Source organism: Carcharodon carcharias, chromosome 5 (assembly GCF_017639515.1).
Source record: "Carcharodon carcharias isolate sCarCar2 chromosome 5, sCarCar2.pri, whole genome shotgun sequence".
NCBI classification, from domain to species: domain Eukaryota; kingdom Metazoa; phylum Chordata; class Chondrichthyes; order Lamniformes; family Lamnidae; genus Carcharodon; species Carcharodon carcharias.
Genome location: NC_054471.1, coordinates 111,956,523 through 111,984,439, shown reverse-complemented (window position 1 = coordinate 111,984,439; position 27,917 = coordinate 111,956,523). Strand labels below are relative to the sequence as shown.

The window sequence follows — 27,917 nt, the reverse complement described above, 5'->3', positions numbered from 1 at the left end:
GTGCTGAAGGCAGACAAAGTATCAGGTGCATTTAAAGCTTCATGGCTGCATCTCTATGATATGACCCTGATCCCAACTGTAAGCGAGCTGCCCTCAGCCAGACAGGAGTCAGACTTTCTCAGAGGCTGTTTGAAGATCTATGGAGTGTCCTCACTGCATGTCGTCATCATTCTCCTGCAATTGAGCAACTATTAAGGCCTCCACTGTGTCTCCATGACAGGAGCCTTATCACAGAGGGTATGTGCGCTTCCATAAGCCTGACTGGAGTCAAACGTTCACAGATACAATGTGAGGATCTATGGTGTCTCGTCACTGCAGGTCATCATCATCGTCCACAAATCTAGCAGCTATGAGGGCCTCCCAAGTGCACCTGCCTCGTGTGGCCAGTGCAAGGGCCTCATCGCCGACATTATCGCATTTGAAGACCTCCTCACCCTCATCCCCGTCAACGTCCTCCTCATCGGAGGAAACTTTCAGTGCCTCCATCTCATCCTCGGCCAGCTTCTCTCACTGTTGCAGTGCCAGGTTGTGAAAGGCACAGCAGGCAAAAACGATGCTTGACACCCACTGTGGACTATATTGCAGGGCTCCACCAGACTGATCCAGGCACCTGTGGTAACTGAGGGTATAGCCCCTCTTGCTATTTATCAGGAGTCATGTGATGTTCTGTGGAGGCTCAAACCAATGAGCTCTAAGCCTGGGCAGTCCATGGGGTGCAGCTTCCTGACCAGAGTCCTGATCGAGCGTGTAGCAGCTCTCTGTAATGAAGTTTAGCTGTTTTTTGTTGAAACCTGTCTGCTCCATTGAGCCATTACATTTGGTAACAAGGGTAAAATTAGCTCCAACTCTGTGCCTCGCCCAGTTATTGTGAGTACATCGAATTTAAAAAAAACCTACTCACCAGTCATGCCACTCTTCGGCAGAATCGATCCTTATGATGTAACTTATGGAAGACTGGAGCCAGTAAGTAGCGCGTCTCAGGTTTTATTTCATAGCGAAGGAAATTACCGTGGTGGAAAAGCAGAAAGCCATCCTTTTGAGTGTATGTGGCAGTGAGACATATAATTTCACTCACAACCTGATGGCCCTGAGCACACCCAATTCTAAGCCCTATAATGAATTTGTGGACCTCGTGAAAACACACTTCCAGCCGAAGCCAACCACAATAATGCAGCATTTCAAATTAATTCCAGAGTTAGGGCCCCAGTAAATACAACAGTGAACTTTAAGCAGTTGACAGAACACTGTGACTTCGGGGACACGTTAACTGATACGCTGTGGGACCGATTAGTTTGTGGAGTTCAGGATGACACCATTCATCACTGTTTACTCACCGAGGTTGACCGACTTTAACCGCACCCTAGAAATCTCCCTCACCATGGAAAGTGCTGTGAGAGACTCGCAGGCTTTGCAACCCATACAACATGACGCTGTTCTTCATGTGGGGCAGGAACCTATCACCAGGCATGGTGTGAAAACCGGAGACACAGCTGAAGCGAGAGGAGTTGTCCACTGTTAGAAACGTAAAAAAGCCTCATGGAAACACTTCAGCGGTGACTTTTAGATTAATGCTGTGGAGGTGACCATGGAGTGGACACCTATAAATTCAAGGAGGCAGAATGTCGTTACTGCCATAAGAAAGGTCACATGGTAAGGCAATGCAGGGCAAAACTGGAGCAGCCTGAAAAACAGCAAACCAACAGGATCGAATTAAATAATACAGCAGATACTGAAGCTGGTGACATCGATGTTTATACTCTATATAATATAACCGCTGTGAAAACCAAACCTACCACTGTCATCCCAAGTTAATGAGAAGCCACCAATGATGGAGGTGGATATGGGTGTCTCAACTACTGTAGTGGGAGAGCACATTTTCAGGTACCTTAATGAAGGTAGACAGCCAATAAACCTGGAGCGAACAGCCGCTAAATTAAGGACATATGTGTGAGAATCCATTCAGGTAAAGGGTATCACCAAAGTACCAATTTCTTTCAAGCATCAGACAGCCCAGCTACCTGTAATAATAGTGAAAGGAGAAGCACCCAGACTTTTAGACCAAGACTGGCTACAGAAGTTCAAGCTCGACTGGTCTGAGATATTTCACCTCAAATCTGATGGAGTTTCTGAACTTCTAAGAAAATACAACATGGGTTTTTTGGGATGAACTAGGGAAGTTAAAAGGCATCCAGGCTAAGATACATGTGGAGCCACAGGCAACACCTCGTTTCTTTAAGGCAAGACCTGTGCCTTATACATCGAAAAAAAAGGTTGATGGAAAGCTGTGCTGGTGAGAAAAGCTGGGCATTAACCAACCTGTTCAATTCTCGGAATGGGCTGCATCTGTAGTTCCAGTGGTTAGTTCCCGACCGCACCATACACATCTGCAGAGACTATGAGCAGAATTTTTAAGTCAGCGGGCAGGCACACGCCTGACTCGATTGGACATGAAATTGCACAAAGAGATATTGGGCGAGTGTCCCGACATCATCCCGCACTTAGGCGATATTTCGGTCGGCAGGTGCATGCAAAAGCCAGAAGCACATCCACCAGCAATTAAGAGACCAATTAGTGTAATTAAAGTTGCAATTGTCTCAGATTTTTTGTGGCCCATCCAACCTTATGGTTGGTGGATGGGCAAATCGGCGAGGAAGACTTTGCATTTTCCATGAAACCTCATCCAAGGGCGGGATGAGGCTTCCGTTACTAAATAATAAAAAAAAAATCTATTGACAGTGTTTTCATCATGTATATGTTCAGGTGACTGATGTTGTTACTTGAACATTTTTTTCCTGATTTTAAAAACTTTATTTAGCTGTTTTCAAGTCTTTGGCCTCCTGAGGCAGCTCGCTTCCTTCAGGGAGCTTTCATTCAGCACTCGCTCGCACCCACACTTTCATCAGCGCTCACCGTCTTCCTACCACCAAATTGACAGTACTAAGCATTTCAGCACACGCTTCACGCTGGCTGGCCATTAATTGGCCAGCCAGCGTGAAATCGCAATCGGAGGCCGATCGTGGTTGATGGTGCATTCCCTGGCTGATCACGGACCCGCCAATTGCACCTGCCCACCAATCTAAAAATTTTGCCCTATAAATTGACCCTAAATAAGGCAGCCAAAAGCGACAAGTGCCCTATCCCAAGGCTAGATGACTTATATGCCAAACTGGCTGGAGGTAAATCCTAAATGAAATTGGACATGAGCCACTTTTACCAGCAACTAGAGCTTGATAACACATTGAGAGAGTACGTGACCATTAACACACCGTAATAAACTAGGAATGCTGGGCTAGTTTCTTGTAAGAAACAGTAAACTTTATTTACAGATTCCAGATGAGACTACATGCTTGTACCAAGTCCAAGGCTAACAAGCTTCACCTCTAAGATTCCCTGCACTTAGGTCTGATTCGTCTGCACAGTCAAATGATCCCCATAACAGTAAGAAATGGTTTAACCTACAATTACTACATTCCTCCCCTTTAATTTTGTTTTACCCTCTTATTTATAAAAACATCTTAATCCATATTATATACAATGATATACAGTTCATGCCATTATAATTTCAGCCTTTGAGGTGATTTTTGCATTCGGGTACATTGATGCAACTCTGCAACTGAAGGTTCTTCCATTGGATCAGCTTGAGCAAGAACTGCAGCTTCAGGGACATCCCTAGACAATGGCAGTTCAGAATTATTTACTTCAACAGAAACATCAGGTACATCTATTCTTTGTCAATCTGGCACCTTGGGTCAAAGTTTTGACTTCAATTTCAGGTGGATTAACTGGTTGTTGGAGAGTTTCTCGACTTCTGAAATCATCCACGTGTTCCCTAACAATTTCCACTTCTACCTGATAAGATAATTGTCCTGTTTCAGAGACAATTGTACCAGGGACCCATCTTGGTCCAGTTGCAAAATTTTGTACAAAACTGTCTCTCCCACAGTAAACTCTCGACGTTTACTGTGAACATCACAATTCACTTTCTGACTAAAAGCAAAAAACTGCGGATGCTGGAAATCCAAAGCAAAAATAAAGATACCTGGAAAAATTTCTGACTACCCTGGTTTCCCTCCACCTTCCCCTCCAAATTAGGGGATAATAGACTCAGCCTTGTCTGAAGTTGGTGCTTCATTAACAATTCTGAAGGTGTTAAACCAATGGTCGTGTGAGAAGATGTGTGATAGCTGAACAAGAATCTTGAAATTCGTGTTTCTAATGGTCCCTCTAATAGTTTTTTCAAGCCTGTTTTAAAGGTTTGGACTGCTCTTTCTGCTAACCATTGGATGAGGGATGATAGGGTGCTGTTCTGATGTGTTTAATCCCATTTAGGTTCATGAATCTTTGGAATTCAGAGCTAGTGAAAGCTGTAACATTGTCTGACACAATAACTTCAAGTAAACCATGAACACTGAAACTCTGGTGTAGTTTTTCAATGGTTGCAGACAAAATTGATGATCTCACTTCAAACATGTCCATCCATTTAGAAAGCATGTCGATAATCACAAGAAACATGGTCTTAGGAAATGAACCTACATAGTCTACATGTACTTTTACCCAGGGTCGACCAGGCCACTCCCACGGATGTAGTGGCGAAGAAATGGGCAGCTTCTGCTGTTGCTGTCATTGGAGACAGCGTTTTACCATTTTTTCTATATGTCTATACCTGGCCACCAGATAGAACTTGGTGCGAGCATCTTCATTTTTGAAATAACAGGATGCGCAATATAAAGTTCTTCTAATAATAGTTCTCTTCCTTGCACAGGGTTAATGACTCTTTCTTCCGATAACAAGATACCATCTTGACAACTCAGTTCAGATCTACGTAACAAGGATTGTTTTAATTCTTCAGGAACTTGTGCATTTGACCATCCTTGTATCACTTGTTCACGGACTCTGCTAAAATTGGATCCTGATTTGTCCAATTCTTTATCTGTCTTGCACAGGCTGGTGAGGAATCCAGGAAATTCAACACAAATACTACCTCTTGAGGTACTGGTACGTGTGTAATACTATTGGACAAAGGGAGACGACATTTTGTGAGTAACCTTCCTCAGCTGCAGAGAGGGTTCTGGATACATATCCTATTGGCTTTTCAGCTTTGATTTCTGTTTTTACTTTATGTGTTTGCCACAGGGTTTTGTCTCATCCTTCATTTTGATTTCACAGTCGGCCAAATTTCTCCCTGGTGAAATCTTACCTTGGTTCAGTTCAGGGGTTGAGCTACTCATTTGCATCTTGGATAGTTCAATGACTTTTCCTTCTGATGGCTCTTTTGTCTCCATCAACTGATCCTTCCGTTCTTCTGTCTCTTGTTTGTATCTTTTGGCTTCCTCTTGGAACATTGAACACTGTTGTTTTTTTTCTTTCAGCTGTTTCTTCAGTTAGTTCAGAGTAGCACTGCATTTGTTTGGCCTCTTTTCATGATTTTCCCATGGAACCAACTCTGATCTGAGGGATCCTTGCTTCCTGTGAAGGTCCTTCAGTTCTTCTATCTCATTCCAAAAGACACCATCATTTTCCCTTGTCAACTAAGGGTTTCTTCTTGTCCTGACCTGAAAAATTTCTGACCAGTTTAGTTTGATTTCTTTCAACCAACCATGGCCCAGAAGGCCACAATTATTGGCAGCTGAGCTGTCTGTTGCTTGTATGATACAGGTACAGGGGTGATGCCTTTCACCTGTATTGCTTCTCCTGTATGCATTTTTAACTGAGCAGCAGTTTTCTCCAAACTCAATTACTGAGTACCTTATCTGAGGTGTTTCAAAATGTGTTCTCCCACCACTGTGGTTGATGCTCCTGTGTCCCCTCCATGAGCAGAGGCTTTCCATTTACTTGAAGTGTAACCATGATTTATTCAGTTTTCCTGACCTTCAGATTGTGTAGGGAATAAAGGTCAGCCTCAGTAACTTCTGGCTCATCTATATTGTGCTCTTTGTTTAACTTGATCTGCCATCGAATGGCTGCCTTGATTTAGTCCTGCACTGTTTAACAGCACGCCATTTTTTGTGGCAGTAGTGGCATTCCATCTCTTTAAATCTGGTGCATGATTTCCCCCACAACAGAAACACTTTAACATCTGGGTTACTGGTGAGCTGCTTCCAACATTTGTTTTTATTTTTCTAGCGGTAGGGACTGTGTCCCACTTTGCGGTAGCCTCCCTGGTCTTCGCTCAACGCTCGGCAGCAGGTTCCCACCCTAATTGCAGAACGGTGCCATGTTGCACACTCTGCAAAGGCTGCGGGTCCCTCTCAACACTCACATTGCTCGTGCTATTTCCATGATGCACTTCAGGTCTATCTCAACTTCTGCAAGCAAACAGTGTTGAATGGCGTTATCAGTTATGCCACAAACCAAATGATCTCGCAACATGTAGTTTAAAGTATCACTAAAGTCACAGTGCTCCATTAACTGTTTTAACTTCGCGATGTACGTTGCGATCGACTCACGGTGGCCCTTACTCGAGAGTTAAACTTGAATCTTTGCATGATCACAGAGGGTTTAGGCTGAAAAGGTCCTTTCCTGATGTCTACTAGCTTGGTGAAGGATCTGGAATTTGGCATGTTCAGAGCCGTTAAGCTACAGATTAGGTTATAGGTATTGCTGTCACAGACACTAAGGAGAATTGCCTTCTGTTTCTCTTCCGCCGTTATTTCGTTAGCTACAAAGGAGAAAGCTAATCGCTCAATGTATTTACTTGTATGGGTCAAATCTGCCAAAGAGAGGCATTGCTGGTGAGTAAACTTCTTTTCCTCCTTCCCTTAAAAAATCGAAATACTCACAGTTGCAAGGTGAGGTGCTGCGTCGGTGCTATTTATCCTCATCGCCTATTGTAATAACCTAGGAATGCTGGGCTGGTTTCTTGTAAGAAACAGTAAACTTTATTTGCAGACTCCAGATGAGACTACAAGCTTGTACCATGACCAAGGCTAAGAAGCTCTGTCCCCAAGGTTCCCCATGCTTAGGTCTGATTCATCTGTACAGTCACATGATCCCCATAACAGTAAGAAATGATTTAACTTACAATTACTACACATGCACAAGGGTCTCTATCAGTACACCCTTTGGGGTCTCATTGGTGTGTGCTATCTTCCAGAGAACAATGGAAAGCCTTTTGCAAGGACTCCCAAGAGTAATTGTATCTCTAGATGATGCCCTCATCACAGAGTTAACCAAGAGAGAACACTTGGCCAACCTGGAGGAGGTGCTAAGGAGGTTCATGGAAGCTGGTGTACAGTTAAAGAAGGAAAAGTGCACATTTCAGGCAACAGAAGTGACTAACGTAGGCCATAGTTTGGATACCATGGGACTACACCCAGTAGAAGACAAAGTTCAGGCAATAAGAGGTGCGCCATCATCATCCAATGTAATGGAACTCAAGTCCTTGCTGGATATGATCAGCTACCATAATCGCTTCTTGCCAAATCTATCAACTGTGTTGGCACCGTTACACTCATTACTAAAAAAAATTACCATCAGCTTTGGGGGGACACAACAGGAAGAAGCCTTTGTGAAAGCAAAGGAATTGTTGCATTTGTCGTGTCTATTGGTACCCTACGAATCACAGAAAGAGCTGATATTAACATGTGATTCTTCTCCCAATGGAGCGGGAGCTGTGTTATCTTATAAAATGGGAAATGGGTCTGGTTATGTCTCGAGAACCCTCTCCACAGCTGAGAAGGGTTATTCCCAACTAGAAAAGGAAGATTTATCGGTCGTATTTGGGGTGAAGAAATTCCAATGCACGATCGCCATTTCACCACTGTGTCGGACCATAAACGATTAATGGGTTGATTCAGTGAGGACAAGGCCATCCCGCCAATAGCATCAGCAAGGATACATCACTGGGCTCTGACGTTATCAGCGTATGAGTACACTTTAATGTACTGTCCTGGCCTCTCCCATTGCCAGGCAGCATTGTGCATACTCCCATTCTGCAGGAATTAGTGCTATTGTTGAACTTCTTGGATTCTTCACCTGTGTGTGTGAAACAAATTAGGAATTGGACAAACAGAGATTATTGAAAGTCAGAGACTTTGTTTTAAAAGGATGGCCAAAGTTGCCTGTATCTGGAGAACTGAGATCATTTCAGACAGATGGAATTGAGCTGCCAAAGTGGAATTTTGTTGTGGGGGTCAAGAGTGGTGGTCCCACCACAAGACAGAGAGCCGCTCTTGACGGAACTCCATAGTGCCCATCAGAAATATCAAAAATGAAACTGCTTGCACAAAGCTATTGTGGCCATGCATTGATGGAGATATTGAAAACTTGATCAAGAACTGTCTCCACTGTCAGCAACAACAGAAGTTGCCTGTTCCGGCTCCCCTGCATCAATGGGAGTGGCCTGGTTGACCCTGGGTTCGATTACATATTGATTACATAGGACCATTCTTGGGTAACGTGTTCTTGTTAATTGTAGATGCACATTTCAAATGGATGGATGTACATGAAGTCAAGTCACCAACTTCAAACACAACTATAGAGAAACTACGTCATAGTTTCAGCATTCATGGCCTACCTGAAATTGTCGTTTCAGATAATGGCACCACTTTTATCAGCACAGAGTTTCAGAAATTTATGGATCTGAATAGAATCAGACATATTAAAACAGCACCTTACCATCCCTCATCTGATTGGCCTAGCCGAGACGGCAGTACAAACTTTTAAGTCTTGCATGCTAAAGCTATCAGAAGGCACTCTGGAATCTCGGCTTTCCCACTTTCTTCAGTTATTGTACAACACCACATTCAACTACGGATTCAACACTGAATTATTGATAAAATGCCGCCTACATACACAGTTAAGCCTGGTGTTTCCACATTTAGAGGGGAAGATAGAGTGGCATCAGCGTAATCAAAAATTGAACCATGATATACACAGCAAAGCTCGCACATTCAGTGTAGGTGACATGGTATTCATGTGAAATTTTGGCAGTGGACCCTGTTGGGCTCCTGGAACCATTGTCTCAGAGACTGGTCCATTATCTTTATAAGTACAAATGTGAAATAGAATCGTCTGTAAGCACATAGGTCATATTCGTGCCAGAGAGACATTCCAACAAACAATTATTCTGCCTGTGATTAATGTCGAAACGTCAATTCCTGAGGTGACTGATCAACCTAGAATAGAAATGCCCAATGCTTCTGTAGAGTTGCCAAACCCTGAAATGCCATGTTCCAATGATGTGACTTATGCATTTCCAGATCCTGTTGATCCTGATGAGGAACATCAAGTGGTAGAGTTAAGCCATGTAGCCATATAAGGAGGGCTCCTCAGATACTTGATTTTTAATCACTTGAAATTGTCTACATGTTTATGTTGTTGGATATTCAAATGTTTCCCTGTTAATAGAAATTGTAAAAAACTAAAGGAAGAGGAAATGTGGTAACTGAGAGTATAGCTGCTCCTGCTGTCTATCAGGGATGCTCTGTTAAGGGTCCGAAAAGTGAGCCTTAAGCCCGGGCACAATCCGGTGGCGGGGGGGGGGGCTTCCTGCTGAGAGTCCTGGTTGAGCGTTAGCACCTGAAAAACTCTCTGTAATAAAGTTTAGCTGTTTCCTGTTGAAACCTATCTCCTCTGTCAAGTCATTACAGCACCGGGCCCTCATTTTCAGCATCCTGATGGTTTGCTCCACCAAGTTGCGAGTTGCGAGCCTCATTATACCTTTGCTCTGCTGCAGTCTGAGGTCACCGCACCAGTGTCATCAGCCATGGCCACTGCAGTAGCCCTTGTCCCAGGGGAGCCATCCCTGCAATCCCTGTGGACCCTGGAAGACGTCAGGGATCTGTGACCGACTGAGAATGTAGGAGTTGTGCACACTCCCTGGAAACTGTGTGCAGACCTGAAGGATGCATTTGTGGTGGTGACACACCAGCTGCAGATTCAACGAATGGAATCCCTTGCAGTTGATATAGTTGACTGCGTGTTGCAATAGAGATCTGAGCGTCACGTGAGTGCAGCTGATGGCACCCTGCCCCTGTGATCTGGGGAAATCCAATTTTGCATTGTGGCTTTCCTGGTCCTGAGTGAAATGCATAAAGTTGTGTGCCCTCGCGAAGATGGCATCCGTGACCTCATGGATGCATTTGTGGGTGGAGGCTTGTGATATCCCACAGAGGTCACCTGTGGAGCCATGAAAGAAGACACTGGCATAGAAATTGAGCACCACGGTCACTTTCATGGCCACTGGCAGTGGATGCCCTCCATGTCCCCATGGTGCCAAATCCTGCAGCAGGTGGCAGGTGTGACCGACCAATTCTCTGGACAAGTGTAGCCTTCTGCGACACTGGTTCCTGGTCATCTGCAAGAATGAAAGGCGACATCTATAGACCCTGTGTCTAGCTAGGTGCTGACCAGCGATGGCTCGCTGTGGCTCTTCAGTGGCATATCTGGGTGCCTCAGCCGCCCCATCTTCCTGAGGCTTCTGCTCCCTCTGTGCAGCCAGGCACTTCTGTTGCTCTCTTCTCCTTCATCTCAGCTCTCTCCACGCCATGAGGCATATAGCTAGTTCACCAGGCTCCAACCTCCTGATGTACTCCTCCTGCAGGATGAAAGAGAGAGACAAATGTGTGAGCTTAGGTGCTCTAAGAACCTCCCTTGGTTAAGTTTGAAGGCCCCTTAACACACCAGGGAGAGTGTTGGCCACCACTTGGATGGCCGGAGTTTAATGCGCTGCATGGCTGCCCGAAACCCATCCACCTCAGCCCCTCTCTACCTGACTGATTGGTGGCAGCTTTGTCCATTGGACTGCATGCTCTCAGCTCAAGCACAGGCGTTCTCCTAACCACACTGCAAGGCTACACTGTTATCTTGAACCATGGGGGACACTGGTCCAAACCGGGATGATGGCATTGCAAGGGGCTGTGAGCACCAGTGACTGATCCACAGCCAGCTTTAGCAAGGAGATTGCACAATGTGCTCAGTTGTCCAACTGTTCTGCAGTCCACTAAAATGCTCATTAGTTTGCAGTCTGTGCCCAGGGGATGAAAAGTTCTGGAGCATTTGGTGGCAATATCATGGGATTGACTTGCAGATGTATTACAATGAGGTAACCAATGTCTGACAACAGGAAACGCGGCCCGCCATTGACAGGCAGAACAAACGTTTGCAAATTGGTTTCACAAGGTCATGAAACCAATTTTTGGCCTTCTTGCCATATTGTCTGCTCACATCGCTATTCAGCTACAAGAAATGCAAGTTATCATCGCTCGTTTTTGCTGATGCAGAACTTCTTTAATAGCAGAACCAGCGCTCATTTATTTGTACCTACTTTATTTTTTTCACTTTGGACCTACATGTGTAAGAAAACCTATCACTGGCCCCTTCTCCTTTCCAAAAATCTCTTGATTCAAAGCTTACAAGACTATCATATATGCTAATTTTGTAGCAAAAAAGAAACAGAACATTATCCCGTGAAAAAATGTAATTGCGAGTGTGTGATGGTTCACGATGCAGAAGAGAAGACGGGTTTCATTTTCCATTTGTTGGCATTTTCCATATTAGGTGTGGGGCAGGGTTGCAGGGCTCTTGAGGCACTTGTAAGGCTCATTGTAGGAATGTAGCCACACAAGTTAATCTATTCACAAAGTTAACCATATCTTTTTCCCCTAGATTGGAGAATGACGTAAAGAAACTGAAGGCAGACCTACAAACCTCTAGGCAATCTGAACAGGAGCTCCGCAGTCAGGTTAATGTACTGACCAACAGCAAACAAAAAATACGGTCCGAACTTGTTCAGCTTCGACAAGAAAATGAGCTTTTACAGACCAGGTAGGAATGCTGTCAGTGCACAGCACTAAAGGGTCATCATTATTTAGTCAGCAACCTTTCTCAGATCAAAGAGTATACTGTAAACATGCTCTAATATTGGTATAACAGTTGTGTTTCACTTTACTTGAAGAATGCATTGTGCTTTGCAAGCAAAACAGAAAGACAAACAGAACATCGCCTACTTAGAGAAAAAGCTTAGAACAGAACTGGAGGGCCGAGCCCTGCTGGAGAAACAGCTAATGGACACAAAGAGGAGGAAAACAGATGAAACCACAGTTATTGCACGGGCCATCTCACTCAATGCATCCATCAGGTATGACGCGTGTAATGTACAGATTCAATATGAGATGGTTATGGAAGTCATGGTCGGCAGCAGCTTTTTTACATCGCCTATTACTTCCAGATCAATAAGAAGATGCAGTTTGGACTCATGTTTAGTTGAATCTGATAGAAGTTTATATGCTAAATTATGCACGTATACTTGAGTCAAGCAAAGCACCAGTTGGCCTGGGAAAATGTGAAATTGTCCATTTTGACAGGAGGAATAAAAAAAGCATATTATCTATATAATGAGAGGTTGCAGAACTCTGAGATTCAGAGGGATCGGGGTGTCCTAGTGCATGAATCACAAAAGGCTAGTATGCAAGTACAGCAGGTAATTAGGAAAACTAATAGAATGTTATTGTTTATTGTGAGGGGAATTGATTACAAAATTAGGGAGGTTATTGGTGAGACCACATCTCGAGTATTGTGTACAGTATTGGTCTCCTTATTTAAAGAACGATGTAAATGCATTAGAAACAGTTCAGAAATGGGCGGATTGTCTTATGAGGAAAGACTGGACAGATTAGGCTTATATCTGCTGGAGTTTAGAAGAGTAAGAGGCAATTTAATTGAAACCTTTAAGGTCCTGAGGGGTCTTGACAGTGTGGATGTGGAAAGGATGTTTCCTCTTGTGGGAGAATCTAGAACTAGGGGCCACGGTTTAAAAATAAGGGGTCACTCATTTAAGACAGGGATGAGGAGAAATGTTTTCTCTCAGAGGGTTGTGAGTCTTTGGAACTCTCTTCCTCAAAATGCAGTAGTAGCAGAAATGAATATTTTTAAGGCAGAGCTAGGTAGATTCTTGATAAACAAGGGAGTGAAAGGTTATCAGGGGTCAGAAGGAATGTGGAGTGGAGATTACAATCATATCAGCCATGATCTTACTGATTGGTGGAGCCCTGGAAAGAGCCACTGGCGTATAAATTGAGTGCTATGGTCACTTTCACGGCCACTGGCAGTGAATGCCCTCCGTGTCCCCATGGCGCCAAATCCTGCAGCAGATGGCATATTTGACCGATCAGTTCCCTAAGCATATGCAGTCTTCAGCGACACTGGTTCTTGGTCATCTGTAGAAATGAGGAGCACCGTCTATAGACCCTGGGTTTAGTGAGGTGCCTATGAGTGTCGATCTTCAGCTGTTTGCGCAGGAGGCCCTGCCACACCTTCATCTTGAGGGTGGTGCTCCTCCTGTTGGCGAACCAGGCACCTTCGCTGCTCTCTTCTTCTTCTTCTCTGCTCCCTGTAAGCCATAAGGCATACCGCTAAATCACCAGGCTCCATGATCCTGGCGTTGTCCTCCAGGATCAAAGAGAGAGACGCATGGGTTAGCCTATGTGTCCTGAGAACCTCTCTTGGTTAGGTCTGAAGGCCCCTGCATGCATTCCAGAAAGAGCTGGCTGCCACTTGGATGGCCAGTGTGTAGTGTGCTTCATGGCTGTCTGAAACCCCACCCACATCCGCCACATTTCTCTTGACTGATTGGCGGCAGCTTCAGCCACTGGACTGCACCCTATGCTCTCAGCGCAGGCACAGGCACGCTCCTAACCCACACTGCAAGGCTGTGCTGTTAGCTTGAACCATGAGGGAGACTGGTTCAAACCTTAATAAAGACATTGCAAAGGGCTGTGAGCACCTCTGCAAGTGACTGCTCCATGGCCAGCTTTAGCAGGGGGATTCTACAACTTTCCCAGTTATCCAATTGTTCTGCTGGCCCCTAAAACTCACAATAATCTGCAGTGTGCGCCCGAGGGATGAAAAGTTCTGGAGTATTTGGTGGCACTTTCATGCTTTTGTGTTGCTTGAGTGGGCAGAAAAGCTTCAGAGGCCCAACTCCAAGCATGTCAATGGAGCTGCAGCTGAACAGTCTCAGCTGCAGAAGGATGCTCACTTTTGACAAACTTTTCCAAGTGCATGGTCGCTTCCTTCACCCTCCCCTCCCTCCCCTGAAATGTGCTTGTGTACTTCCTTCAATCTACGCTGCCTTGCTGCCCCCACCCCACCCCCCCACCCCCACCCCACCACCTGCACCCAGCCCCCACCTGCACTGGAGCCCTTGCCCTGGCACTGCACTGAAAGCCAGCTGGGAAAAAGCGACTTGCCTGTACCCCCTCACTGAATGTACGGCATCTCTTCCTTGATGGCCTACGCGTGATCCTCACGAGCACTGCACAAGTTTGTGTGCACTCACCTCTGAGTTCTCCTCAAAGTTCAGCTCGCCAGGTGCACACCTTTTAAAAGCACTCGTAAATCACGCTGTTGTGAAGTCCCGGCAATGTGGGAGGTAAATTTGACGTGGGGGGATGATTCCGGTGTGCAGGTACAATGATGAGATGTGAATGCATTAAAATTAAGCTCCTGATGTTGGACCACGGGAAACGCAGCCCGCCATTGATGGGTAGAGCGGGTGATTGAAAACTGGCTTCACAATGGCATAAAACCGATTTTTGGCCTTCTGGCCATATTGCCCATTTCACGCCCGCTGCTATCGGGAGCGGAAAATTCTGGCCATTGATTTTCTCCTCTCCTGCTTCACTCTCCTCCTATTGAATCTTTCTGCTGGACCTGATCCCTGTACTGGTGCCCAGGTATTTTTCTTCTTCTCAAGACCAATTTAAAAAGTCTAGTGCAGGGGACCCAATACGCTGGGAGTTTCTGTTCTTTGGCCCATATTAGAACATAGTGTGCACTAAGTGATAAGAAGATTCATTAACAAACCAATTGATCTGAAAAAATTAACTGGAGCTCGAGGAGGTGTCAGTTCTTACATTGGAGACGGAGGGTGTGTGGGAGGGGCTGGAGGTTCATGGGGGAGTAACCTTCCTAATGATCCAGTCTGAAAGGGGAAAGCATCAATTTCATCGTTTTCCTCCAAGCACCACAAACTTTACTTCAGTAGAGTGTGTGGTAGTGAAATTTATGAGAATAGCAAATTTTAATTTAAAATACATTATGAAAAGGTGAAATTCTTAATAGTACATTCAAACACAGATTTTCATATTTATATATTTGTATTTATATCTGTTGATCTATCAGCAGTCCATGTCCAAATGCAGCAAGATCTGGACAATATCCAGGCTTGGGCTGACAAGTGGCAAGTAACATTCGTGCCATACAAGGAACAGGCAGTGACCATCTCCAAGAAGAGAGAATTTAACCATCGGCCCAATGGCATTACCATTGCGGAATCCCCTACTATCAACATCCTGGGGGTTACCATTGACCAGAAACTGAACTGGACTAGCCATGTAAATACTATGGCTACAAGAACAGAGGCTAGGGATCTTGTGACAAATAACTCACCTCCTGACTCCCCAAAGCATATCCACCATCTACAAGGCACATGTCAGGAGTGTGATGGAATATTCTCCACTTGCCTGGATGAGTGTAGCTCCAACAACACTCAAGAAGCTTGACACCATCCAGGACAAAGCAGCCTGCTTGATTGGCACCCCATCCAGAAACATTCACTCCCTCCACCACCGACACACAGTAGCAGCAGTGTGTACCATCTACAAGATGCATTGCAGGAACTTACCAAGGCTCCTTAGACAGCACCTTACACAGCATCACAAAAAGTTAGTATGCAGGTACAGCAAGTAATTAGGAAAGCTAGTAGAATGTAATTATTTATTGTGAGGGGAGTTGAATACAAAAGTAGTAGATTATGCTTCAGTTATACAGAACACTAGTGAGACCACATTTGGAGTACTGTGTACAGTATTGGTCACCTTATTTAAGGAAGGAATTAATTGTGTTGGAAGCAGTTCAGAGAGGGTTTACCAGACTAATGTCTGGAATGGGCGGGTTGTCTTATCAGGAAAGGCTAGACACACTAGGCTTGTATCCACTGGAGTTTAGAAGAGTAAGGGGTGACTAGATTGAAACATATAAGATCCTGAGAGGTCTTGGCAGGGTGGATGGGAAGAGAATGTCTCCTCTAATGGAAGAATCTAGAACTGGGGGTCACTATTTAAAAAAAGGTGTAACCCATTTAAAACGGAGAGGAGACAATTTTTTTTCACTGAGAGGGTTGTGAGTCTTTGGAATTCTCTTCCTGAAAAGGTACTGGAAGCAGAGTCTTTGAATATTTTTAAGGCAGAGGTGGATAGATTCTTGGTAAGCAAGGGGGTGATAGGTTATCGGCCCTAGGTGGGATGCAGATTTCAGGTTACTCTCAGATTAGCCATGATCTTATTGAATGGCGCAGCAGACTTGAGGGGCTGAATGGCCTACCCCTGCACCTCGTTCATATGTCTGTATGTTCCAAACCCACGACTGCTACCATTCTAGAAGGGCAAGGGCAGCAGATGCATGGGAACACCGCCACCTGGAAGTTCCCCTCCAAGTCACTCACCATCCTGACTTGGGAATATATCACTGTTGCTGGATCAAAATCCTGAGACTTCCTCCCTAACTGCACTGTGGGTGTACCTACACTACATGGACTGCAGCAGCTCAAGAAGGCAGCTCACCACCACCTTCTCAAGGGCAACTAGAGATGGGCAATAAATGCTGGCCCAGCCAGCAAAGCTCACATCTTCTGAATGAATTTTTTTCAAAATGTGGGCATTGTCATTATGCAGCTTTATTTGCAATTTTCTTTACATTAGCATCTGGGGTCATGTTAATTTCCTACTGTTAAAATGGACTCACATTGAAAATTAGTTTGGGAGGCACTGTAGTACTTGTTTTAGTTAACCAGAGGATATCGGGGTTTGAACCCATGGCATCAGGATGACTCAACTTCTGTATTTCTATATTCTGGTATATTTTCACTCTTATGGTTTTCTCCTTCCAGGGGAGAGTGTACAGAGACCCTGAAGAACAGAATAAAAGATTTGGATGTGGAGTATAGACAGCTGCAAACAGAACTCAAAATGAAGGATGAACATTTAAGAAAAGTAGAGCGGGAGGTACAGGTAAATATTTCACATTAGGTTTACGTTAGTGTATGTTTTTTAATTGGAACGAAGGCTACAGTGTTCATCACCAATATTGACGTTGTGAGAAGCTTCAGCCATAATTTGAGTGTTGGGTGGTTCTGAGGTTTAATGCCTGTCTTTTGTTGAATGTTCCTTGGCTAGGTGTAACAGCATTGATTGGGTACTGGGTGGCGCTGTGGTTCTTTGGCTGGTTCAGTGCCAGCAGTGGCAGGGAGAGTTCCTTAAGAAGTAGAGTGAAAAAGGAGGTGTGAGATTGGATGGGTGAGCCGAGTCCAGGGGTCAGAGTGGGACATCTGAAGTGTGAAGGACTGAAAGTGAATATTAGTCATGCAGATCCTGAATTTCTCTGTGATTCTGCAAAAATTGTAGCAGGGGGATAAGGAGTGTCCCATGGAAATGCAGTTTACCATTTATATCATATGGATATAAAGGTAGATAGATAAATAACCTAATTAAATACCCTTTAGAGAGTTTGGCTTCATATTCTTCTTGCTGGCAGACACACACTGTTGGCACTTGTCCACACTTCCTTTCCCATGGTTTTAAACAAGTTGCTGCTGCAGCATCTAGATATTTACAACAGCTTCTCTGTATCATTCCAGATAGTTTACCGATTAAGACTTTTCAAATGAAGCTAATCTTCCTAGCGTGTCGTTTTAATAGTTCTTTTGTTGAATTTTACATTTAACTGAACTCAGCTCTTTTAGCAGGTAATTAATCCTTAAAACTGGTATAGAAAATTCCAAAGTCCTCCCCGTAATTAGTAGCAATGCCACTAAGCTATATTTGCATTGCTTGCTTAACTTCTGACATTAAATAATAAAACTGTCATAACTATTTTTAATGTAATTGATAAGTTTTGTAAAAATGAAAAATTAGGACAATATTAACGTTCATGTAGGGTCAGTGTACGTCTATGCTCAGGAGGGGGAATTATTGGGCATGATAATGATTTTTAATTAGTAGCTAATGATACCTGCTGAAATGAACTTCTGTGCATCTTGGATACTGACAGAATCATGCTCAGTTGTAACAGCTCCTATTGCCAAATAGCTTAGCAGCATCTATTATCCAATCTGAAATATCAGGAATGCTGTCAGTTGCTTGAGATATGAGAATTGGTTAGCACATGTAGCTCAACAAGAGTCAGCGCCTGTAGAAGAGGAATAGAGAATTTGCTATACAGAAATCAACCTTCCCTGTTCTATTGTGTGAGCTCCTAAATGATGAATGCATGTGAAAGGGTAAATACATGAGAGATCACACTTTTAGAATTCTTAACTATCATTTCAATGTTCTTTTTATTTATACATCAAGATGATCCTTTGACCAGAACAGATTTAAATGCCAAGTGGAGTAACAGTGAATGCTTTCCAACTGGTAGATTTGAAGTAAAAACAGAAAATTCTGGAAAAATTCAGCGGGAGAATTTTCTCCCGGTCGGATGGGCTGGGCAGGAGCAGCCGCGGGCAGGCACGCAGCCAATCGCAACCTGTGATCGGCTGGGCGCCCCTAGTGTGATGCACACTCGGAAGTGCTGAGCGCTCCCTGTGCGGGTGGGGGGAGGAGGGAGAGTCGGGGCCTGCGCTCTTTCACACACGCACATGAAAGAGCGCAGCAATCTCCCCGAGGCAGCTCCGTGCCTCAGGGAGATTAATTTAATTGTGAAAAATTGAAATAAAGGAAAAAAATGTTCAGACATGTCCCCTCATGTGACAGTGTCACATGAGCTGGGACATGTCAATGAATCTTAATAAACATTTTTACTACGTTTATAAACCCTTGATAAAACCTCATCCCCCCTTGGATGAGGTTTCATGATAAACGTGAAGGCCGCCTGAGCTCTTCATCTGCCCGCCAACCTTAAGGTTGGACGGGCAGTCCTTTTGATGATTTCAATTACTATTTAAATGGCCTTAATAGACCTTTGACAGCTCGGTGGGTGCACAGCCGACTCTTGTGCACGCCCGCCGAGCTGAAGATCGGAATGACGCATGGTGAGATCGGGACACACACCCAACATCATCGCACGTCACTTTATGCTTCGGCGAGTGGGGCCCACCTCTACATGCCGGCCAGAAGATTTCGGGCCAGCAGGTCTGACAGCATTTCCTGTTTTTATTCCAGATTTCCAGCATCTGCTGTATTTTGCTTTTATATCATGGTAGATTTGAAGAATTGACCTTGTCCCTTTGTTTCAATTTTCTGCAGGAGCTTTGTAAATATAAAGAAAATGAACAGGACACTGAAATGTTGATGGCAGCGCTTTCAGCCATGCAGGATAAAACACAACACTTAGAAATCAATCTTAGTGCAGAAACTAGGATTAAACTGGACCTTTTTTCTGCTCTTGGAGATGCCAGACGACAACTAGAGATTGCACAAGGTTAGCAATAGTATTTATAAATGTAGAATCATAGTACATTGTTATTGCCTGAAGAGCTGGTCTGATAGTGAGCATGAATTTTTGTGCCTTTTTCAATGTATTTCCAGTACACAATCAAGGTGAGTACATCTTTGTGACAAGGAAATCAGACAAGTAACTTCCATCGTTTGCTTCTTGCATATTCCTCTTCAATACCTTTTCGGACCACCAGTTGGCAAAAATCTTTTCGCATTGGCGTAAAGGTTGTGCGACACATGGGGGAGAATTTTCCCCCCTTTGGGGGCATGTGCGGGGACGGATGGGAGTGGACATGAATCTGATCAGCACCCGCGATCAGGTCCGTGCCGCCATTTTACGCCCGTTCCTCAGCTGATCCCAGACCCGCCGATCCCACCCGCTCGCCAACCTAAAAATTCTGCCCATGGATACTTGTGCCTCAGAGGAGATGTCATTGCCTTGTCGGGTGACTGTGGACAATGTAAATTCCAACTGTGAGCAGGCCCTGGAACAGATGGCCCATCATGGACTTTCCCTGTGGGAGAATTGTCATTGTTGCTCCCTACTGAAGCACTGAAAGCATGGAGTGGATTCTCAAGACAGAGCCATGGAGGTGGCATCTTGCTAGCATGACCTGGTACAGATATTCTGCAATGGCTGCCAAGACTCAGCAGATGAATGATGAACAGTGCCATGTTCATGATCCCATCCACTTGCCCTCTTGCCACCCATCTATCAGCATATTGACCCTTGACCAGGTCCCTCACATTGACATACTGTCATGCAATATCAGAGTGACTATGACGGTGTAAACCAGTAGGGCTGTCGGTGATCATGGAGCATAGCATGCTACCTTGGAGTGATAACCACAATGTCCATGACACCAAGCACTTGTGCAGAGCCATTCTCTCCACCAGACTGTTAACAGTATTTATTAATGATATGGTGAGAAATATTAGTGCATGTAAATACACAAAGGTGAATGAGAGCATTGTAATCAGAATGGCTCATGACCATTTTCGCCTTACATTTTTATTCATACGATGTCACACAGCGGTGCCATGGATGAAGGCATGGGCTCAGCTGCCACCCATTTTTCTGATCAGAACCTTCAAGTGTTTGTGGAAGAGGTCCAGAGGATCAGAGCAATCCCCTACTCTGCTGGCCATAGAAACCCACCAGCCACAACCAAGAAACCTGAATTCAAATTGCAGCTATGGTGGGCACACAGGAGAGCACGAGTGTTCCTGGATTCAGTGCCAGAAAAAGTTCAATGACCTGCTGCGTTCTGGCACTGGGGCTTATATATGTTCACAGCTCATGTAGGTGCGCACAGAATAGATGTAAATGAGCACTGTGATGTATAGAGACAGTGAAGGGCAATATTCCTTCATGCACTATATATTAGGCCAAAGTAAATTCATGTCATCATTGCAGTCAAAAAGGGCGAAGAACGCCATGCCGATGGCCCGGACTGGGGGGTGGTCAGCCGGGCTGAGAACAATTCACTCTGCTGAGTAGATGGCGATGGAGATTGTCAGGATGCCTGAACAGTTGTCTGTCAGTGATGATCAATCACCTGTAGCAGGTGATAAAGATGTGGAAATGCTCTTTGCAATATGGTGCTAATGGTGGAGGTTATGCTGTCACTTCACTGAGCACGATGGGATGTTGGCATGAGAGGCACTGCAAGAATGGGGTGGCATTATACATGAGCATGGCTAAAGGCCATCAATACATCAGAGCATGGTTTCACAATGAGAACGGCTGCATCTAAATATCTCATTTTGTGTTTCACAGGCCCCACCGCTGATTGCTTACACCATTCCACCCCCGCTTCCCCCGCCAACCCCGCCATCCCAGGCCACCTCATCCCTCGGGCATCAGCAGGAGGAAAATATTTCCGAGCACGCAGTGTCACATCTTACTAGCCCACACTCCACCAACACTGATACCAACACATCGGAGGGATGTGCATGTGTAGAGTCAGAGGCAAAGGGTGAAGGACACTGTACCAGAGTGCAGGAGGAGGTGCCAGAGTCAGATACACCTGCACACAGTGCCCCTCAGAGGAGGGAGGCAAATCACAATGATGCTCCAGTGGGCAGGAACGTGAAGCCTCAGGAGTCACCTTTTGGGGCACAGCATTTGTCCAATCAACAGCAGATATGTGGGCATCTGGCAGAGTTCCCTGAGGCAGTGGTATCTCTAGGACTACAAGTGGAGGAGGCCATCACTGTCATGAGCTGCACATTGTCCCAGAGGCTCAACCCCATGAGCTCCAACCATGAGAGATTGGCCAATCTCATGGAGAGACACATGCAGCAGCAGGTGGTGTAGTGGTACTAGTAATCCAGAGACCCAGGGTAATGCTCTGGGGACCTGGGTTTGAATCCCACCACAGTAGATTTTCAATAAAAATTGGGAATTAAAAGACTGATGACGACCACAAATCCATTGCTAATTGTCGCAAAAACCCATCTGGTTCACCAATGTCCTTTAGGGAAGGAAATCTGCTGTCCTTACCTGGTCTGGCCTATGTGTGACTTCAGACCCACAGCAACGTGGTTGACTCTTAAATGCCCTTGGAACATGGGCAATTAGGGATGGGCAGTAAATTCTGGCCCAGCTAGTGATGCCCACATCCCTTGAACAAATAAAAAATAATTTAGAATGGATGCAAGGGCAACGTTTCGGCCAGGAAAGGGTGCAGGCCTCTCTCAATAGCCTGGATCAGTCCACTCAGAGGATGGGCGCTGATATCCACCGAATACATGGGGAGCTGCATACCTTTAACAGGACGGTCATACCGTTGACACAGTGTTTGCTGGAACTGATGATTCCTGCGCACCAGCAGCCAGCCCCATCAACCCCATCTGAACACAGACCCTGCACTTTGCACGTCACTGAGGAAGGTGAAGTCACCAGGAGCTCCTCAACACCCTCATCTTCTTCCACCTCCCCAGTCCTTCCACCAGCCATCTCCTGCAAGTGTGCCAGTGACCACGCCACCCATGCAGGGATGCAGAGGCTATAGTTTGAAGAAGGTCCCCAATGGATGCCTGAACAAAGAAGCTGGCCATCATGTGCCTCATTACTGTAGACACTGAGAAGTGAGCAGCCTGCCTCCACCTCCTCCGAGGTAACATGGGGGGAGGGGGAGGGGGCACTTCATAGGAGTGTGTTTGTGTGTGTATGTGTGTGTGTGTGTGTAAAGCTTGCCTAGAACACTAATATGTTCACCATGGTTACACTTTTCACATTGTATATACCATATTTGAGCACTTCTTTAATATATTTACTTACATTTATATATGACTCGCTGTGTGTTTGTACATTAGAGAACTCAAAAAGAATAGTGACATTATGAAGGTGGTTCTTACCAGTAATAATGAGGCAGCATGCTGCTGTCTACCTCTGCGTGATGTCATCAGGAGCAAGGTTGTCAGCTGATTTGCAATGCTATGGAAGGCTTTCTCCTTCTCTGCTGTATCACATAGGATTCCAGGAATCAAAGGGTCAAAGCACTGAGATGCTCCTTGTGTCTTTCGTTGTCCATTCAAGCTTGACTTCAAGGGAGGCTCAACGATCAGAATCCATGAACAGATGCTGGGCAGTAGGTGCCTCTCAAGCATGAGTGCTGAGTGAAACGCGTTCATCTGCACTGCAGTGTTATACATTGACCCAGAAGTAGGCTTTGCAACTCGAGAGGCCACGTATGCTTCAGCTAATATTGCTCGCCTGCTGTCCCCTCGACTTTGGCTGCCTTTGCCTTCCAGGGTGTGCTTTGTGCATGAAGCAGAGGTATATGAAAGCTAGGACTGCTGCTACTGGTGCCCACTTCAGAAACTGGACCATTGGCCTGAATGGATGGTATGCAAGTTCTTTGAGAAGCTAATGGTGCAGATTTGTGGCTCATCATGTGTGATCTGCCTTGTCTGCATGTATGTTGGAACATCTTATCAGCATGTTTAGGTTTTAAAGCCTTAAGTTGTGTCACTCGAGCATTGTGGGCATGGTTTGATTATGGACAAGATTGTGGCTTTGGCAACTCATTTACAAACACTGGCATTCATGTGAGGGGACCAGGTGTGAATCAAACTCATTGATGTTGATTCTTCCATTGTAGGGGATGGGCAGTCCCCTGAGTAATTGTGGCGTCAATATACAAGGTCCTTTAGGTGCGTTTCTCACCAGGGATTGGCTGATGGCAGTTGTGAGATCGGAGGGCCTTTTAAGAATCTATTTTGTGCAACAACTCGTCTGGCGATGATCCCCTCCTGCACAGTCAGCCTAGCTACATGGACATGCCTCAACTGGTCTGCCATTGGCGGCTTCCTCATCCTCAACCGTTTTGGAATTATCAGAATGGACAGGGCCTTCCTCCTCCTGCTCACCTTCCTCCTCCTCAGAGGCTGGAACTCTGCCCCTCCACTGCGCAACGTTGTGCAGCAAGCAGCACACTACTACTATTCTTGATACTCCTGCTGGGGCATATTGCAGAGTTCCACCTAAACAATCAAGGCATCTGAAGCGCATTTTAAAAATGCAAATAATCTGCTCGATTATACTCCTTGTGCTGTTGTAGTTGTGGTTTGCCTCAGTTTTAGGGCTCCCAAAGGGGTCATTAGCAAGGTTCTTAAGAGGTAGCTCTTGTCCCCTAGAAGCCAACACAGATCTGTGTAAGTGGCTGAAATAGCTGAAGGAATTGGGAATGCCTTAGCCTGAAGGCATCATGACAGCTGCCAGAGAACCTCACAAACACATAAAAAAAGACCTTGAAACAAAAACAAAAATAGTTGGAAAAACTCAACAGGTCTGACAGCATCTGCGGACAGTGGTGATATTAGCTAAGGAATGTGTTCCCAATGACATCCATTGCTTTATCTCCACATTTTAGCCTATTTCGATCCTTTACCCCCCCACCCCCATTAGGGTCATCTGTCACTTGCTCATCCTGCTTTCTACCCTTAATGTCACCATTAGCTAATATCACCACCGTCAACACCCCTTTGTCTTTTTGTCAATGACATCTTTGGCAATCTCTTCTTTGCCTCCACCTATCACTGGCCCTCTATCCAGCTCTACCTGTCCCACCCCCCTCAACCAGCTTATATTTCATCTCATTTCTATTTTTCCTTAGTTCTGATGAAGAGTCATACAGACTCGAAACATTAACTGTGTTCCTCTCCGCAGATGCTGTCAGACCTGCTGAGTTTTTCCAGTTATTTTTGTTTTTGTTTCAAATTTCCAGCATCCGCAGTATTTTGCTTTTATCTTAGTGAAGCAAGACCTTGTTGTGGTCACAAACCACCTGGACATTGAATGCGTGAAAGGACTTTTGGTTGATGAACAAGTCTGCATGTTGAGCTGGGGCCTTAATGGCAACATGGGTGCAATCAATAACACCCAGCTAACTGGACAAAGACCATGCCTGTCTGTGTCTGAGGCGCCAAATCTATAAGGAAATTAATGTGCTCCCTACATGAGCAAGCAGGGCATTAGCTACAGCCTTAATGCAGCTGCATGCTGCTGGCTGTGTTATACCAGACAGGCCTCCTGATGAGCCATGGAGAGAGCCTGAGGCAAAAAAATTGAGAGTGACAGTTACCTTTACAGCCATTGGCCAGGCATGTGGTAAGTTGTTCCTGGACCATGCGACATATGTCTGTCACCATTAAGGCTTAACCTCAGTAACCTTTGGAACTGGTTCTTCATTATATTGAGGTAGGATGTCCTAGGTCTATATGTCCTTCCCGCAGTACCTGCTTATCCTGCCTCTCCATCTTTTCCTTCCTGGTGTGCATGCTGCAGCCTCTTCCTTATGACCTTCTGCCCTCCCTCTGGCCTCTGGCTCCTCACGCTGACTGGTTTCTATGGCATCTGTGTGTGTGGGTGCCATGCCCATCTTTTATCTTCCTTCTCAAGCATAACAATCTTCCTGACACCTGGCTGCATGAGTCAGTAGGGGGAAAAAAAAATTGCCCTGCAAGTTCACCAGCCCCACCCTCCTACAGCCATGAGTTAAGGAAAGACTGTTGGTATTGAGTTTGTGCCAATTCTGGGGCAGTTGAGACAAATTCAAAGCTAATCCCACAAGGGTCCCTGCACCTCTCCAAAGGGGTACCCCCTGGCTATCCAAAGAAATGCATAAAGTTCAGACCTGCTCTTAACTGACTGACGCTGCACACTTTGGGTTCCACACTCCAAATTCCAACTTGTGCTGGAGGCAGCTGATGATTTAAATGGCCAGGGAAGTGCCGTGTTCGGGGGTGGGGCTTGCGATTTCTGGGCTCGTCTGCTATTTTCGCCACAACGGTGAGGCTGTCCATTTTGGCGAAAATCCAGGCCCAAGAGTTCAGTGCATGAGAGGATATATAACCTGTCATGGACTAACATGACTTTTCTTATTTTTTTTCAGGGCATATAATCCAACAAGATCAGGAAATTGAAGAACTCAAACAGAAGGTTGCAGAAGTTATGGCAGTTATGCCTGGGATCACTTACAGCGTTACAAGCACGCTTAGTCCTGCAACTTCACACTATTCCTCCAAATTTGTGGAGACTGGGAATTCTGTACTTGATCCTAATACTTTAATGTACCAGCCACTGAAAAAATAAATGCACTATCCTCCTTAACTTCCCCTCAATTATTACACATTTCCTTTAACCCATGGCTAATGCTGGTGGAGGTGATCTTGTTTTTTTGTATTCAGAAGTATGGATTTTTACTTTTTATACTATTTTGGGGTTTTCAGGTATGATTATATAGCATTAAGGTGCTTTGAATTGTACAATTAATTAGATTCTTTAGAATACCTGGATAGTTGGAAGCATTTGGCCATCATTGCATGCTTCAATCTACCCAACACTGCAAATTCGTAAAAGCAAAATATTACAGAGGCAAGAAGTCTGAAATAAAAACAGAAAATGCTGGAAAATCTCAGCAGGTCTGGCAGAATCTGTGGAGAGAGAAACAGAGTTAACGTTTCGAGTCCATATCAGTCTTCTTCTGAAGAAGAAAACTCCAGCATTTTCTGTTTTTATTTCACAATGCGAATTCAACCTGATGTCCTCAGTAACATAGCTTACTGTTTAACTTGTGCCAGTACAATGCATGAGCAATTCCAGCATGATATGAATTTCTTTTAGTGCTTGAAATAATGGTCAAGATTAGCATTGGAACAGAAATTCAATGGCTTTGACAAGCAATGCATAAAAGGTACAGATGTGAAAGTTTCACAATAACATCATGGGAGTGTTAAAGCTAAACTATGCTGAGAACATCTTTCTGAAAGAGCAGGTCCATTACTTGCACTGTTGTAGACCTTATTCTAAGATTCACCAAAAGCATTGCCTTCTGTCTTTGAATCACAAGCAAGTTAAAAACGGGTAACACATTCATATAAAGAAATCTGAGTCATAACTTGCAAGCAAAACCTTTTAGATGCTAATCACTCATATTGTCCAGGAGTAACAAACTAGCTTGTTTAAAATTCCATTGTTAGAGTAATTTATCCTCTCTCCTGAATTGTTACCAGGGACAGTAAGTAGTATACTGTTGCCAAAAGACCATTTACAATCTTTTGCTTATCTTTTACGTACCCTTTGCTCCAGGTGTTCTTTACCATGTTTGTTGATCCTGTATTCAACATGTTTGTGTAATCAATCTTTCATACATTGCAGTTAACATTAAGACTGCATTCGATGAAAACATGGACATCCTTTGATAGTCAACTTGCTCTACGCCACCAGTAGCGCGTCTAACTTTACCTTAGGCTCATCCAAAACCATACATTTCATACCATGTTTGCCATTTCTAGCTTATGTTATAGATTCTTTGTAGGGACTGAGGTCGGGTGCCAGCATGGGAGCAAGAAACGATGATAAATAGTTAATTTTGTTACAAGTTGATGATACCACTTGATAAAAGAAATGCCAATTTACATTTGAACTGCATCTGCCCTGTGATCTAAACAATCAAGGTTAATGTAATGTAAAACAAAATCAAAACACTGCAGATGCTAGAAACCTGAAACAAAAACAAAATGCTGAAAATACTGAGCAGTCAGACAGCATATGTGCAGAGAAACAGAGTTAACATTTCAGGTTGTGATGATTCTTCACCAGAACAATTTTTTAACATGACTTAAAACCTATTTGCAATGCTGGGGAGGAGCTTATTATCTCACCAAAACAATCTGGGTGATAGTGACATTAGTTAAAGTTTGTACATTGCTGTAGTTTCTCTGTTTGTTGCATAGCATACTTTTACCAGAAAACAGATAGCTTTATACATGGTGTTGTCAAGCTTACAGAGAAACCTGTTCTAATGATTTATTTCCCAAGCATAAATATTGTAAAGGAGAATATCTGCAATGTTACTGATGACTTTCAACTGGTCCTTGTCTAGTGTTTTCTACATATAATTGTCATTGTGTAAATGCAATTTGGGAGTAAGCAGTTTGCATATAACCACTTGTATGAATTTTGATGTGATG

At 44.5% G+C, this 27,917-nt stretch overlaps 1 protein-coding gene across 5 annotated transcripts in view; it reads left to right on the top strand.

Annotated features, from left to right (window-relative positions):
* LOC121277628 (macoilin-like) overlaps positions 1-26,045 on the top strand; it is a 232,244-nt gene extending 206,199 nt beyond the window's left edge. For all 5 annotated transcript variants that reach the window (XM_041187198.1, XM_041187196.1, XM_041187194.1 and 2 more), the window contains 5 exons: positions 11,608-11,766; positions 11,897-12,079; positions 16,889-17,009; positions 19,245-19,419; positions 25,838-26,045. In XM_041187198.1, the coding sequence (XP_041043132.1) occupies positions 11,608-11,766; positions 11,897-12,079; positions 16,889-17,009; positions 19,245-19,419; positions 25,838-26,037 (838 nt within the window). In that variant the 3' untranslated portion in view covers positions 26,038-26,045. The remainder of the gene's footprint in view (positions 1-11,607; positions 11,767-11,896; positions 12,080-16,888; positions 17,010-19,244; positions 19,420-25,837) is intronic.
* The last annotated feature ends 1,872 nt before the right edge of the window (positions 26,046-27,917 follow it).